This window comes from Podarcis melisellensis (genome assembly GCF_964234715.1).
Source record: "Podarcis melisellensis genome assembly, chromosome: 2".
In the NCBI taxonomy this organism is placed as follows: Eukaryota; Metazoa; Chordata; class Lepidosauria; order Squamata; family Lacertidae; genus Podarcis; species Podarcis melisellensis.
The window spans coordinates 87,171,685-87,183,887 of NC_138529.1; the positions used below are offsets into that span (position 1 = coordinate 87,171,685).

At 42.3% G+C, this 12,203-nt stretch overlaps 1 protein-coding gene and 1 long non-coding RNA gene across 2 annotated transcripts in view; one reads left to right on the top strand and one right to left on the bottom strand.

The window, feature by feature from the left end:
* Positions 1-12,203, top strand: part of PLXND1 (plexin D1) — a 161,491-nt gene that overhangs the window by 116,890 nt on the left and 32,398 nt on the right. Inside the window, exons 22-25 of the mRNA XM_081901289.1 lie at positions 181-293; positions 2,431-2,538; positions 4,443-4,573; positions 6,233-6,431. Coding sequence (XP_081757415.1) covers positions 181-293; positions 2,431-2,538; positions 4,443-4,573; positions 6,233-6,431 — 551 coding nt within the window. The remainder of the gene's footprint in view (positions 1-180; positions 294-2,430; positions 2,539-4,442; positions 4,574-6,232; positions 6,432-12,203) is intronic.
* LOC309365464 overlaps positions 1-12,203 on the bottom strand; it is a 57,615-nt gene that overhangs the window by 2,102 nt on the left and 43,310 nt on the right. The gene's annotated exons all lie outside the window — the stretch shown is intronic.

Sequence of the window (12,203 nt, forward strand, 5' to 3'; positions counted from 1 at the left end):
TTAGTCCATGAGTCTTTACAGAATCCTCCACATGATGTTCTAGAGATCATTAGGATGCAAGATTTGACCCCAAAAGTAGGCGTAACTGCTGCCAACGTGCTGCAACATACAGAAGAAGAAGAAAAAGTTTTCATTACATAAAAGCAGCTCTTTGGTCTGATTGTGGTTTCTTTGGATCAGGTTTTGCAGAGCTCCAGACGGATATGACAGATCTTACCAAGGAGTTAAATCGCAGTCAAGGAATCCCATTCCTGGAATACAAGTACTTTGTTACACGAACGTTCTTTCCCAAAGTAAGACAATGTGGCACTTTAAAGGTTCTAATAATGCATGGTTTTTCCCATCTGTACACTGGTGTGTGTGTTTCTGTTTGCCTTTACGCTTGATGTTGCCTTTAACACTCATTGTTTAGAGTGCAGTTTAATACTATTGTCCAGTTATTGTGATGTTAGTTCTACAGCAAGCCCCCAGAAGCTGCCTCCCATCACCATGGATCTTTGTCTTGTAAGCAGAAGCAGACCTTGTTGATAATTAGAAGGCAAGTTTATAGTAGAAAATAATGGCTGCGCAGTCAGGCAGTGGCACTGAAGAGAGATCCCCAGTCCAAACTAGTATTAACTAGGGCTGTAGCATGTCATCACTTAGCATCGAGTGCTGTTTCTTAAACGTTTAATAAGCAAATATCTTTTCCCCAGTTGTGGACTTTTGATTTATGCACTACAGCAATCAGGGTTAGATATATCTTCAGTTCCCCAGTGAGAAGATGGTTGGTGTTACACTGAGATTGGCCTCAGGAATTGTGTTACGGAGTTCAATTTTACATTCATAATTCAGCTAAGTCAAATCACATCTGGACAGCCTGTTCAACCATGCTCACTTTCAGAACCAAATATCTCAAAGATAGGAATATAACAATAATTGAAGTTGTTATAAGACACTTTCTTGGCAGAAACAATTCAGCATTCAGTGTCCTTATGACATCCTTACAGACTCTTCACAGGTGTATACATTTTAACTGAGCTGTTCCAGATCCAGCATAAATAAATAAATACATTTTTATTTATACCCCGCCCTCCCCGGCCAGGGCCGGGCTCAGGGTGGCTAACACCAAATATGAATTACAATAAAACATAATAGAAAAAAACAAACAACAACAACAAACAGTTAATTAAAATACGGCTTAAAATACAGCTTAAAATGCAGCCTCATTTTAGTAGTAGCCCATAAATCAAGACCATAAAGGGAGGAAACATCAGATATTCAACCAAGCCAGCTATCCATGCTGGTCCTACGTGGGCGAGCAAAAAAGCCAAGGGAAAATTTATATACCAAATCCCATATAAGGGGTCAGAGTGAGTCTAAGCCGAAGGCCAGGCGGAACAGCTCCATCTTGCAGGTCCTGTGGAAAGATGTCAAATCCCGCCGGGCCCTAGTCTCTTGTGACAGCGTTCCACCAAGTCAGGGCCAGTGCTGAAAAGGCTCTGGCCCTAGTTGAAACCAATCTAACTTCCTTGAGGCTTGGGACCTCCAAAGTGTTATTATTTATGGACCTTAAGGTCCTCCGTGGGGCATAGCAGGAGAGGCGATCCCGTAGGTATGAGATTTGCTAGCTCTCATAGTTGTGGGAAAGCACTAAAATGTATGAGCAGCGAGTGCTTAAAAGGAAAACTGGGGCTGAAAATGATTTTGGGTAGTCCTAGGGAAAGACTATGATATGCTGCCAGCAATTTGCCCCTTGCCAATGGATGCTTACATCTTATCTCTTGTTACAGTATGCATGGCCCCCTCTTCCTTCATTCCCCATTACACTATTCCATCGCAGTACTTGCCCCAATTTTTTTAAAAGCCACATTTCAGAAGCAGAATAAATGAAAGCAAACAAAAAAACAGGAAGAAATGGAAATATATGCAATTCCTTCATTTGCAAATGAATTCTGTGAGCAGAATTTGAATTGTCTTGCAGATTACGCAAAGCCTTGGGCAAGTATATAAATATAGGAGAAGGAAACAGTTCACTCCTTTTGTCTTGGAAGAGGCAAATATTCAAATACCCAATAACTACTTATTGTGGCTTAGTCCCAAATAATTCCCCCTTTTCTGTGAAGCCATGGATGCCAGATTAGGCAGTTCATAACCTTCACACTGTGAATGCCTTGTTTCTCTCAAACAATATGCCTCCCCCAAAGTTCTTCTGTGCATTCATTCAGAAGCTTCTTGCGGAGAGTTTAAAACCTCCATAAAACCACATTATTTCTTACTTGTGAGTAGCCTCAAGTCATGGTGACATCTCTCCTGGCCACTCCATAACAATACTGCTTTGTTGGCACAGGGACTTGGAGAAGGCATGAGGGATTTGATCATGCTTCCTTTTTTGCCAAATAACAAGATGTGTTTTGGATTTGTTTTCTGTGTTTCTTTAAAAAAAAATAGTGTTCCTCCCTCTATGAAGAGCGTTACATTCTGCCTTCCCAGCACCTTAATTCCCAGATGGGCTCTCAGGTGCAAGAAACTCACCCATTACTGTTGGGAGAATGGAAGGTGAGTATTGGCTACAGATACAGCTGTAACGATCAGTGTGTTGTTTTATTATAGTGGTTAAGAAATGCATGAGAAATAAGTAATATGTTCCATACTGAGGGAAAGGGAAAGGCTGAGGAACCAATGAAGTTTGGCTGCAGAGGAGTAAAAACAATAGGAAATGTCCTCCTAGGATGTAGAAAGCTGTAGAAAAAAATATAATTTCATGGGGGGGGGAGCTCTAGAATAAATGTATATGCATTCACACATATTAGAAGATACAGGATACACTGAAGAAACACCCTTCTTCACACAGTGCATAGTTTAAATTATGGAATTCGCTCCCACAAGATACAGTGATATTACCAACTTGGATGGCTTTACAAGTTTAGACAAACTGATGGAGGATAAAACTACCAGTGACCACTAACCACGATGGCTGTGTTCTACTTCCACTGTCAGAGGCTTTATGCCTTTGTATAACAGTTGCTGAGAATCACAATTGGGGAGAATGCTGTGGCGCTCAAGACCTGCTTGCAGACTTCCTGCAGACCTCTGAGCCCTGTGAATGAGTTTTTTATTCCAAACCCAGTTTCTGGTTCCACACTTTATCTAAAGAAGTAATGACTTACCTCAGCTCCTTATTACCTCAAACATTTACTGCCCAGATACACTAAGCATTTGCCACTCTATTTCCTCACTAATTTTCACCTTTGAGTCCCTGGTATATGTTGATTTCCTGAATTCATAGTTCTCTTTTCTTTAATGGACCTTTTAAGTTGAGAAGTAAGTACTTATGTGGGGGCTTCATTCCCATCTGCCGCACGTCACCATGGATTCCCCCGTTCCTCCCCCTGGTGTACGTGTTGTACATGGTGTACACGTCAGAAGGAGCACACATGCTGATGGCACACAAGTGGGGAGACACCTGTAAAGTATATGCTGGTTGCAATAAGCAGCTGTCAGCAGCTACTAGCCACAGTGGTCATGTTCTACCTCCACTGCCAGAGGCCTCTGAATGCCAGTCACTAGGAATAGCAGGTGGGCAGAGTGCCATTGCATTTGTGTCCTGCTCCCTGGTTTCTCTGCAGGCTTCTGGTTAGCTGCTGTGAGAACAGGATGCTGGACTAGATGGGTCTTTGGCCAGGTCTTATTATATTCTTATGCTGAGTCTCTCTCTCTCACAGGCTGCCATACCTCACAGAGTTGTTGTGAGGGTTAAATGGTATGTGAGATAATTATTTATGTCACCTTGTTCTTCTTGGAGGAATGGTGGGGTATAAATGTAATAAAAAATAATTACATTGGGGGAAATCGCTTGCAAAAATGTGCATACTGTGCCAAATTACATGCAAAAATGTGCCTGTTAGAAACAATGGCATAACAATGGGAATGAATGTTCATGTGGACTTCTTTTAAAACAATCACAAACAGATGCCGAAATCGAACAAACTGAACTTTAGTTTAGGAAAATGAGAGACAGGCAAGCTGAAATTGACAAATTCATCCATCCATCATTAGTTGTAGGTCACAAGGAAGCACTTTTAGGCTCACTTTAAAAAGCTGCCTGTCTAACTTGATGGAGAATCATAACTTTGGGGGAGTTTTCACATGAATCTGATGAATCAGGCTCAAAGGAGGGGAATGCATATTTCCCTTTGTGTGCCTACTTTGTGGCTGATATGTTAAGTATACTGTGGTTTTTATTAAATGGTTTTTGTTTTGTGTATCAAGGTAGCTCATACCTATCAGATTTGTAGTCATAAACTATTTGGAGTGCCTTCAGTGGTAAAGAAGGTTTTTTTTGGTCTTGCTAGCCACTATTAAGCTGCTGTACACAGTCTTAAAATGAAGTAGGCTAGTAAAGATGTATGTGATGGGCGATGGAGAGACTGTTCTCATCCAAATTGCTGCTTTTGCCTTAGATTCCTGAAAATTGTAGACCTAACATGGAAGAAGGAATTGCGTTGTTCTCAACCTTACTCAACAACAAGCACTTTCTCAATGTCTTCGTCCATGCTCTTGAGCAGCAGAAAGATTTTGCTGTTAGAGACAGGTAAGGTTCTTTTTTAAGATTTTAAGATAACTTTAGGTGGCACACAAGTTCAGCCTAACTTGACTACACACCTCTTTCACCCTGCAAACCTGGATGAGCCCTGCCCTGATTTTGGGCATTTAAAAGTACTTCCTGTTTGATAAACACAGAATCATTACTTGGTTTTCTCTTGCGTTCTTTTTATAAACCTGATATCTGTGCTTATAGGGGAATGAATGCTTCCAGATGTTGTTGTTTTTTTAAAAAAACAACCAAACTCAGAGCAACTCCAAGTTTTAAAGAGGGTAGATAACCTGTTCACATTCTGTGTATTCCAAAATATATTAAAGCAATACTAAATAAGCCTTGGACTGCTGGTTTTGAATGCATTACCTGAAATAAATATTTATAGCTTATATAAAGACCATTGGGGCTCATTCACACACTTGCAGATGGGATTTAAAGTTTGGTACACACGTACCTCAAATCAACCTTGACATACCCTCAACATATTACAGAAATTCTATCTACCTGACAGAAGGAAGCCAAGCAACACCTCAGGAAAAAGCAGGTGTAGGATTTCATCTTCACATAAGTCCTCTTCAGACATCCTATTTTTGTTTTAAGTAGCACATGGTGGTTGGATGCTGCAGGGACAAGCAGGTAGCCGCACACACCTGCCGCCATTGCAATTTTCATCACCCTCCACAGATGGGAGGACAAGCATCTGAAGCAGGAAACTTCCTGGAAAATCAGGGTTCTAAAATGTTTGGGGAGCCTCCCTTTTTCAGAAGGGTCGGAGGGCAACTGGAAGAGCAGTGTGGGGCTGGGCTTGCATGCTTAATGTGAAGACAGAATGCCTGAAGAGGACTGGACTTCAACAGTCCTGAAATTGAGAAGGGACAAAGGAGGAGGAATTTGATATCCTTATGAGTTAAGCTTGCTTCCACAGCACTGTGGCTAAAATCATTTTCTCTTTGCTTTTCTTGCATCCTCTCTGCACTATGACAACTATGTAGGCCCTCTTAGTAGTCATTTACGCCTCCTCCTGAGTCCCTAGCATATCACAAAGTAGTCTTATCGTGGAGCAAGGAGGATTAACCTGTTCTGAAGTGCATTCTGTGGCTGCCTCTGTCAGCAAGAGACACAATATATGGTGCTTAATTCAGAAGCACCCTGTATAAAGAAATGGCAACTGGGGAGCTTTTAAAGGATGAAGAAAGTAAAGTAGTTGGTAGAGCTGGCTGGCTGTGTTTTATGGTTATTGTACAGCGGACCTAAGTAGCCTTGCATCTCAAGGGCTCTGTATATAACCCACAAACAAAAAACAACCACCATATCCCCCTAAACATCATGCTGTTCCTTTATTTCTTTAAAAGATACAACTATGCCGTTTTCCAGCTTTCTGGTGTTAACCTTCTCTATTATTCTACAGAGTGCCAGAACAGTGTTTTTTTCTTTGAACGATTGGCATCCATTTCTATCGGAGGGGCATAATACAATGTGATTATGCACAGCTGCAATACAAATGGTTTGAAGCTTCAACTATTTTGAAAGGCTTTGCGCAAAAAAATTTTAAAAATCTGGAACGTTACCATGGTTTTAATTTCTGTTCACGTTGATTGATGGGTCCCAGTTGTACTATCAGTCTCAAAAACCATCCATTAACTATTCTTGCAGATGCAACCTGGCCTCTTTGCTCACCATTGCGTTGCATGGGAAACTGGAGTACTACACCAGCATCATGAAGGACCTCTTGGTGGATCTCATTGACGCGTCTGCCTCTAAAAACCCCAAGCTTATGCTGAGGAGGACAGAATCTGTAGTTGAGAAGATGCTGACCAACTGGATGTCCATCTGCATGTACAGCTTTCTTAGAGTAAGTAGGAAAGACCACTTAGCTTTGGGGGAGGCTGTGACCTGGTGTGGCTGTGGGAAACTGGGCGGGGCACCTTTGATAGTTCATTGTCTCCTACTCAGGGCATTTAGATTTTTCCCCCCTGCTCTCTTTTTAGGTAATGGTGGCCCAGGAGAGAGATTAAGATATAGTGTTATCTCACTTTTTATCAACAACACTCCAATGCAGAATAGGTTAATGGACAGTGAGTTGTCCCAGGCCATCAAGTAAACTTCACAGCTGAACAGAGATTTTCAGATACAGTGGTACCTCAGGTTAAGAACTTAATTCGTTCCAGAGGTCCGTTCTTAACCTGAAACTGTTCTTAACCTGAGGTACCACTTTAGCTAAGGGGGCCTCCTGCTGCTGCCGTGCCGCCACTGTGCAGATTTCTGTTCTCATCCTGAAGCAAGGTTCTTAACCTGAGGTACTATTTCTGGGTTAGCAGAGTCTTTAACCTGAAGCGTCTGTTACCACTGTATCTATAAGTATTTAGAACGGCTGTCATTTAAGCAGTTGTTGTGAGGATCCAAAACAGTAATGCGTGTGATTCCTGAAAAGTTAAGATTCTAAAAAAACTTAATCCCCATTGTTGAAACAGTTGATACTTTTTCCATTTAGACTATCATAATAATGTTCTGGCAAAATAACATACTAAGGTGATAACTAGCATAGAGGGAAGTTGTCTATGTCATCGTATTTTCAGCATTTCCCACTTCTTTATCCCCCAAGTTTTTCTAGGGAAGAATTATTCCCATTGATGCTGTTGTGGAATTTCTGTTCAAATGTCAAATGTTAGCCTCTCAGATTTTGTTTCGAAACAACTGCATTTTTATCATAATGTTTCAACCAGGATTGTTGATATTGGCCATATTTCTTTTCAAGGGGCTCCCTCTGATCCTAGAAAATTACTAGGCTGATATGTCTATAGCCCAACATGAGAAATCCAAACATGAACACAAAGGCTGCACCTGTTTATGCAAATTTTGTAATTGGTTCAACTCAAATGCTGTCAGCATACTGTCTGAAAATGTTGCTTTTCAAGAAAGGATTGAAGGCTTGGAGTTTGCTTTCAAGAATTAAACTCAAATTTAGTTTTGGTTTTTTTAAAAAAAATACAATTTTATGCTTCAAAACATAATCAGTGATGACCAAAACTACCGATACTCAGCTATTTTATTAATGAGCCCCATGAATCAAGGATTTTTATTTGGTCAGCTCCCAATTTCTGGTTCCATACTTTCATTTAAGTAAGTCTTGCTTTACCTCAGCTTCTTATGCTTATTACCGTATTTTTCGCTCCATATGATGCACCTGACCATAAGACGCACCTAGTTTTTAGAGGAGGAAAACAAGAAAATATTCTGAACAAAACAGTGGATGTATGATTTTTGTGGTTCATGCTGTGGCCACAGACATGTGATTTGACGGTGAGTTTGGGGTAAAAGGTAAAGGTACCGCTGCCTGTACGGGCCAGTCTTGACAGACTCTAGGGTTGTGCGCTCATCTCACTCTATAGGCCGGGAGCCAGCGCTGTCCGCAGACACTTCCGGGTCACGTGGCCAGCGTGACGAAGCTGCATCTGGTGAGCCAGCGCAGCACACGGAATGCCATTTACCTTCCCGCTGGTAAGCGGTCCCTATTTATCTACTTGCACCCGGGGGTGCTTTTGAACTGCTAGGTTGGCAGGCACTGGGACCGAACGACGGGAGTGCACCCCGCCGTGGGGATTCGAACCGCCGACCATGCAATCGGCAAGTCCTAGGCGCTGAGGTTTTACCCACAGCGCCACCCACGTCCCCTTGAGTTTGGGGTAGCCCAATGCAAAAATCCTGAGAATCCATGTGGATCTGTGCTTTGTAATCACGTTTTTGCGCCCCACGCAACAGTGGGTGTGTCATTTTTTTGGTGCAGGCTGTAGCCATGGACATGCTATGTGATCTGATGGTGAATTTGGGGTGACCCAAATCCTGAGGATCCATGGGCTTTTACCTCTCAGGCAGTCTCCTTTATCGCTAGCCTCCCTTATCTCCCTCCCAATCCTTTACCGATCAGCTGCTTCCTTTCAACGCTCCCTTCCCTCTTGTTTGCCTTAGTGACTTTTCCTTAGCTAGAGCAGTTTTTTGCTCCTCCTTTTCTTCTAATTTCTCTCCTCATTGCTTTAGTCTTCCTGTCTCCTCTCCTTGCAAGTTCGCTGTCCTTACCCCCTTCCCTCTTTCAAAAAAGAAAAAGAAAAAAGCACGATCTGCTTTTCGCCCATGGGCAATTCAGCTCCAGGGACCACTCATTCACTCCATAAGACGCACAGGAAAATACGGTAGCTCACTACATGTCCTCACCCACAACTAATTTTCACTAGTCACCTTTGAGTCCCAGACGTATATTAATTTCTTGAATTAATGTCACATCCATTACAGAAAGAGTTTAAAATTTACTAAAAGTACTATATCCTTTAATGGACCTTTTAAGTTGAATACATAAAGTTTAAGTACGTAAAGAATACGTATGCAGTTGGCAGTAAGCAGCAATCAGCGGCTACTAGCCACAATGGTTATGTTCTACCTCCACTGCCAGAGGCTTGGGAATGCCAGTCGCTAGGAATAGCAGGTGGGCACAGTGCCATTGCATTTGTGTCCTGCTCCCTGGTTTCTCTGCACCTGGTTTGCTACTGTGAGAACATGACGCTGGACTAGATGAGCCATTGGCCTAATTTAGCAGACACTTCTTACGTTCTAACCAATAATGTTGAACACCCCCCGCCACCCCCGAATGACATAAAAAGGTAAAGGGACCCCTGACCATTAGGTCCAGTCGTGACCGACTCTAGGGTTGCGGCGCTCATCTCGCTTTATTGACCGAGGGAGCCGGCGTACAGCTTCTGGATCATGTGGCCAGCATGACTAAGCCGCTTCTGGCGAACCAGAGCAGCGCACAGAAACGCCGTTTATCTTCCCACCAGAGCGGTACCTATTCATCTACTTGCACTTTGACGTGCTTTTGAACTGCTAGGTTGGCATAATTTGGCTATAATTCCCTCATTAAGATGGCTTTTTCAGTTCTGGCACTTCTCAGGTAGCCGCCATTGCTATTCTAAGAGAATGAGGGAAGCATTCATGGTGAGTTCTGGCACCTTCTATTCTAGAAAAATAGCACTGTTTATTAAAGTGAACAATATTTAGAAGTTTGGTCTATTTTGAAAGGGATCGCAAGGGTCAACTAGTACAACCCCCTGCAATACAGGAATCTCCACTAGATCATCCATTTGTCTGATTTATATGATTTGTATGATGTGCCATTTGACTATAGGCATTCAAAGTCTGAACTGCATCACATATTTAAACAAAACCAGTTTGTTCATGTGCGGTCGGTGATAGACATTCAACAAGCCTGGGAAGGGAAAGAAAGTAGGAGACGTGTGTTTTTTTTAATTGCCTGCTATGGTGCTAAAATCTGCTGATTTTGCATATACTTAGCCTCCCGGGTAAGAAAGTGGAGACCTCTTTTGGGGCTAGAGAACTCAGCTGGAATCCGATACAACCAAACTCAGCTGCCTAATTTCTTCTGAACATTGTGCAAGAAAACCTTGGGAGGGGATAGAGCTTTATCTTACGGGACCTCTGAGCAGGATGGTCTTACAAAAGAAATTAACAATGCCTGCAGTTCTCATACGGTCTTTTATGTTCCTCTGAGCTCTCTTCTGCTACTCTCAGATAGGCACGCATGAAGAAACAGCCACTGTTTACTATCGCTCCAAGGCTTCACATCCCACCTTGCGCCTGTCTGAGGGCAGGAGAGCTATCTCAGAGGAAGAGTTTGGTCTGCACAGCCAGGGTGAAGGATGCAGCTTTCATAGCAGGAGAGTGAAGCAAAGATTAGGACTCTTAAATGTTAATCTAAAACATGAAGCTAGCTTGTAAATAATTTGTTTCCCCCCCCCCCCAGCCTGCCCCCCATCTTTTAAACCTGGCATGGTCCCAGCTAAGAGAAAGATAAAAGACAGATGTTATAAACATAAATTGATTCTCCATGTGTGCTGTGATAATGCTTTAATTCTGTGGTATTTTGTGGAGCAGCCGATAACTGGCTGAATCTGGGGAAAGCCTGCCAGTAAATTAGACAATTTGGAAGGAAGCTGGTTTTGACAAGGGTGAGACAGTGCCACCTCTCCTTCTGCTGTTGTTCGTTCAGCTGAAAATCAGCTCTTGTCTACTTAGCTGTAGAACCGGAGGACAGGAAAAGGCAGCATGCCAGTGATGAAGTTCAATGTTTTAAAAAATATTTTGTGTATATGCATATAAAATTGCTTAGCACTTTTCATTAGGAACAATACTGCGTTTTTAAGCAGAGTGATAACAACAAACACATACAGTACTTGTCCTGAAATATACAGCTGATGTTCTGGTTTTGACTTAACTGATGAGGAAAAGTCTCATTGTAAAACAAAGCAGGATAGCTACCCCTGACTTTCTGGCTTGCTGCTATGAATTGTGTGGTCAGGAACAATCAGGATTAGTTGGCAACCTAAGTGGACATAGTAGATCTTGAACTCATCTCAGTCTGAGGTAGAAGTGCTTTTAATCATCCAAGTGAAGATACAATGGATTATCTCATACATAGAAAGAATTGCCGCATCTCTTGCTAAGTACGGAAGGGCAGTCCTGCTGGATCAGACTAAAGGCCCAGGTAATCCAGCATCCTCCTCTCACACTGACCAACCATATGTTTGTAGAATAATAATAATAATAATAATAATATATTTCTACCCCACCCACATTTGGCTGGGTTTCCCCAGCCACTCTGGGCAGCTTCCAACAGAAGGTTAAAAATACATTAAATTAAAATACATTAAAGCAGGACATGACTGCAGCAGCACTCTCCCACTAATGATTCCCTTCAGCTGGTATTCAGAGGCATACCACTCCCCATCGCTCCTCCCTGGAAGCTGTCAGTCTAAACCTGAGCATCACAAATGAGCACCCCAGTGAAGACCACATGCTTTAATCAAGTGAGCACAAAAATAAGGGACTGGTAAGGGACCACCTGTTTTCATGATTTGCTTATGAGACACCTAGAAGTAGAGAGAAACTTTTGACTGCTTTGGAGCACCTCTGAAGTCCAGCACAACTGGAAAACACAAGCCCAACCCAGGAGTAGGCTCACTCAACTGCATAGATGATTGGGGGTACTCTGATGCATCAAGGTTTCTCACTGCTTTCAAATGTCCCTGGAATCCTGTCCAATGTCAGAAACATGGTCTCTCCTGTCCATTAAATTGGAGGAGGGGCAGAATTGATTGTGGCAAGCACAATATAGACTAGCTTAAAACAAAATCTTTATATGACAGAAGACAACTCTGGGACCTGTCTGGATTCCAGTCTCAGACTATAAGCTCCCACTGCAAGCCCACATTCCTTCATGGATAATGTAACCATACAGAATGGTCCCTTCTCTCAGGAAACTAAGCAAGCTCTATAGGTTTCCTGATAGGTTAGTCCTAAAGGACAAATTCAGTCATCCAGTTTACATCAGCTCTGCTCTCTTTTTGTAAGCATTTTGGGAAATCTTAATGAGAAGGCAAAGTATAGTTTCAGAAATCATATTTGTCCTACACAATTGTGGCTACACAGTATGATGATTGTAGTGTTCAGTGATCCATTTATTTGTGGTGGCTTCAGAGATTTTTGGTTAAATCTGGTGATAATTAGGACTGAGAACATTTCTGCCCACACACGAATTTCCTGATGATATTCCTGA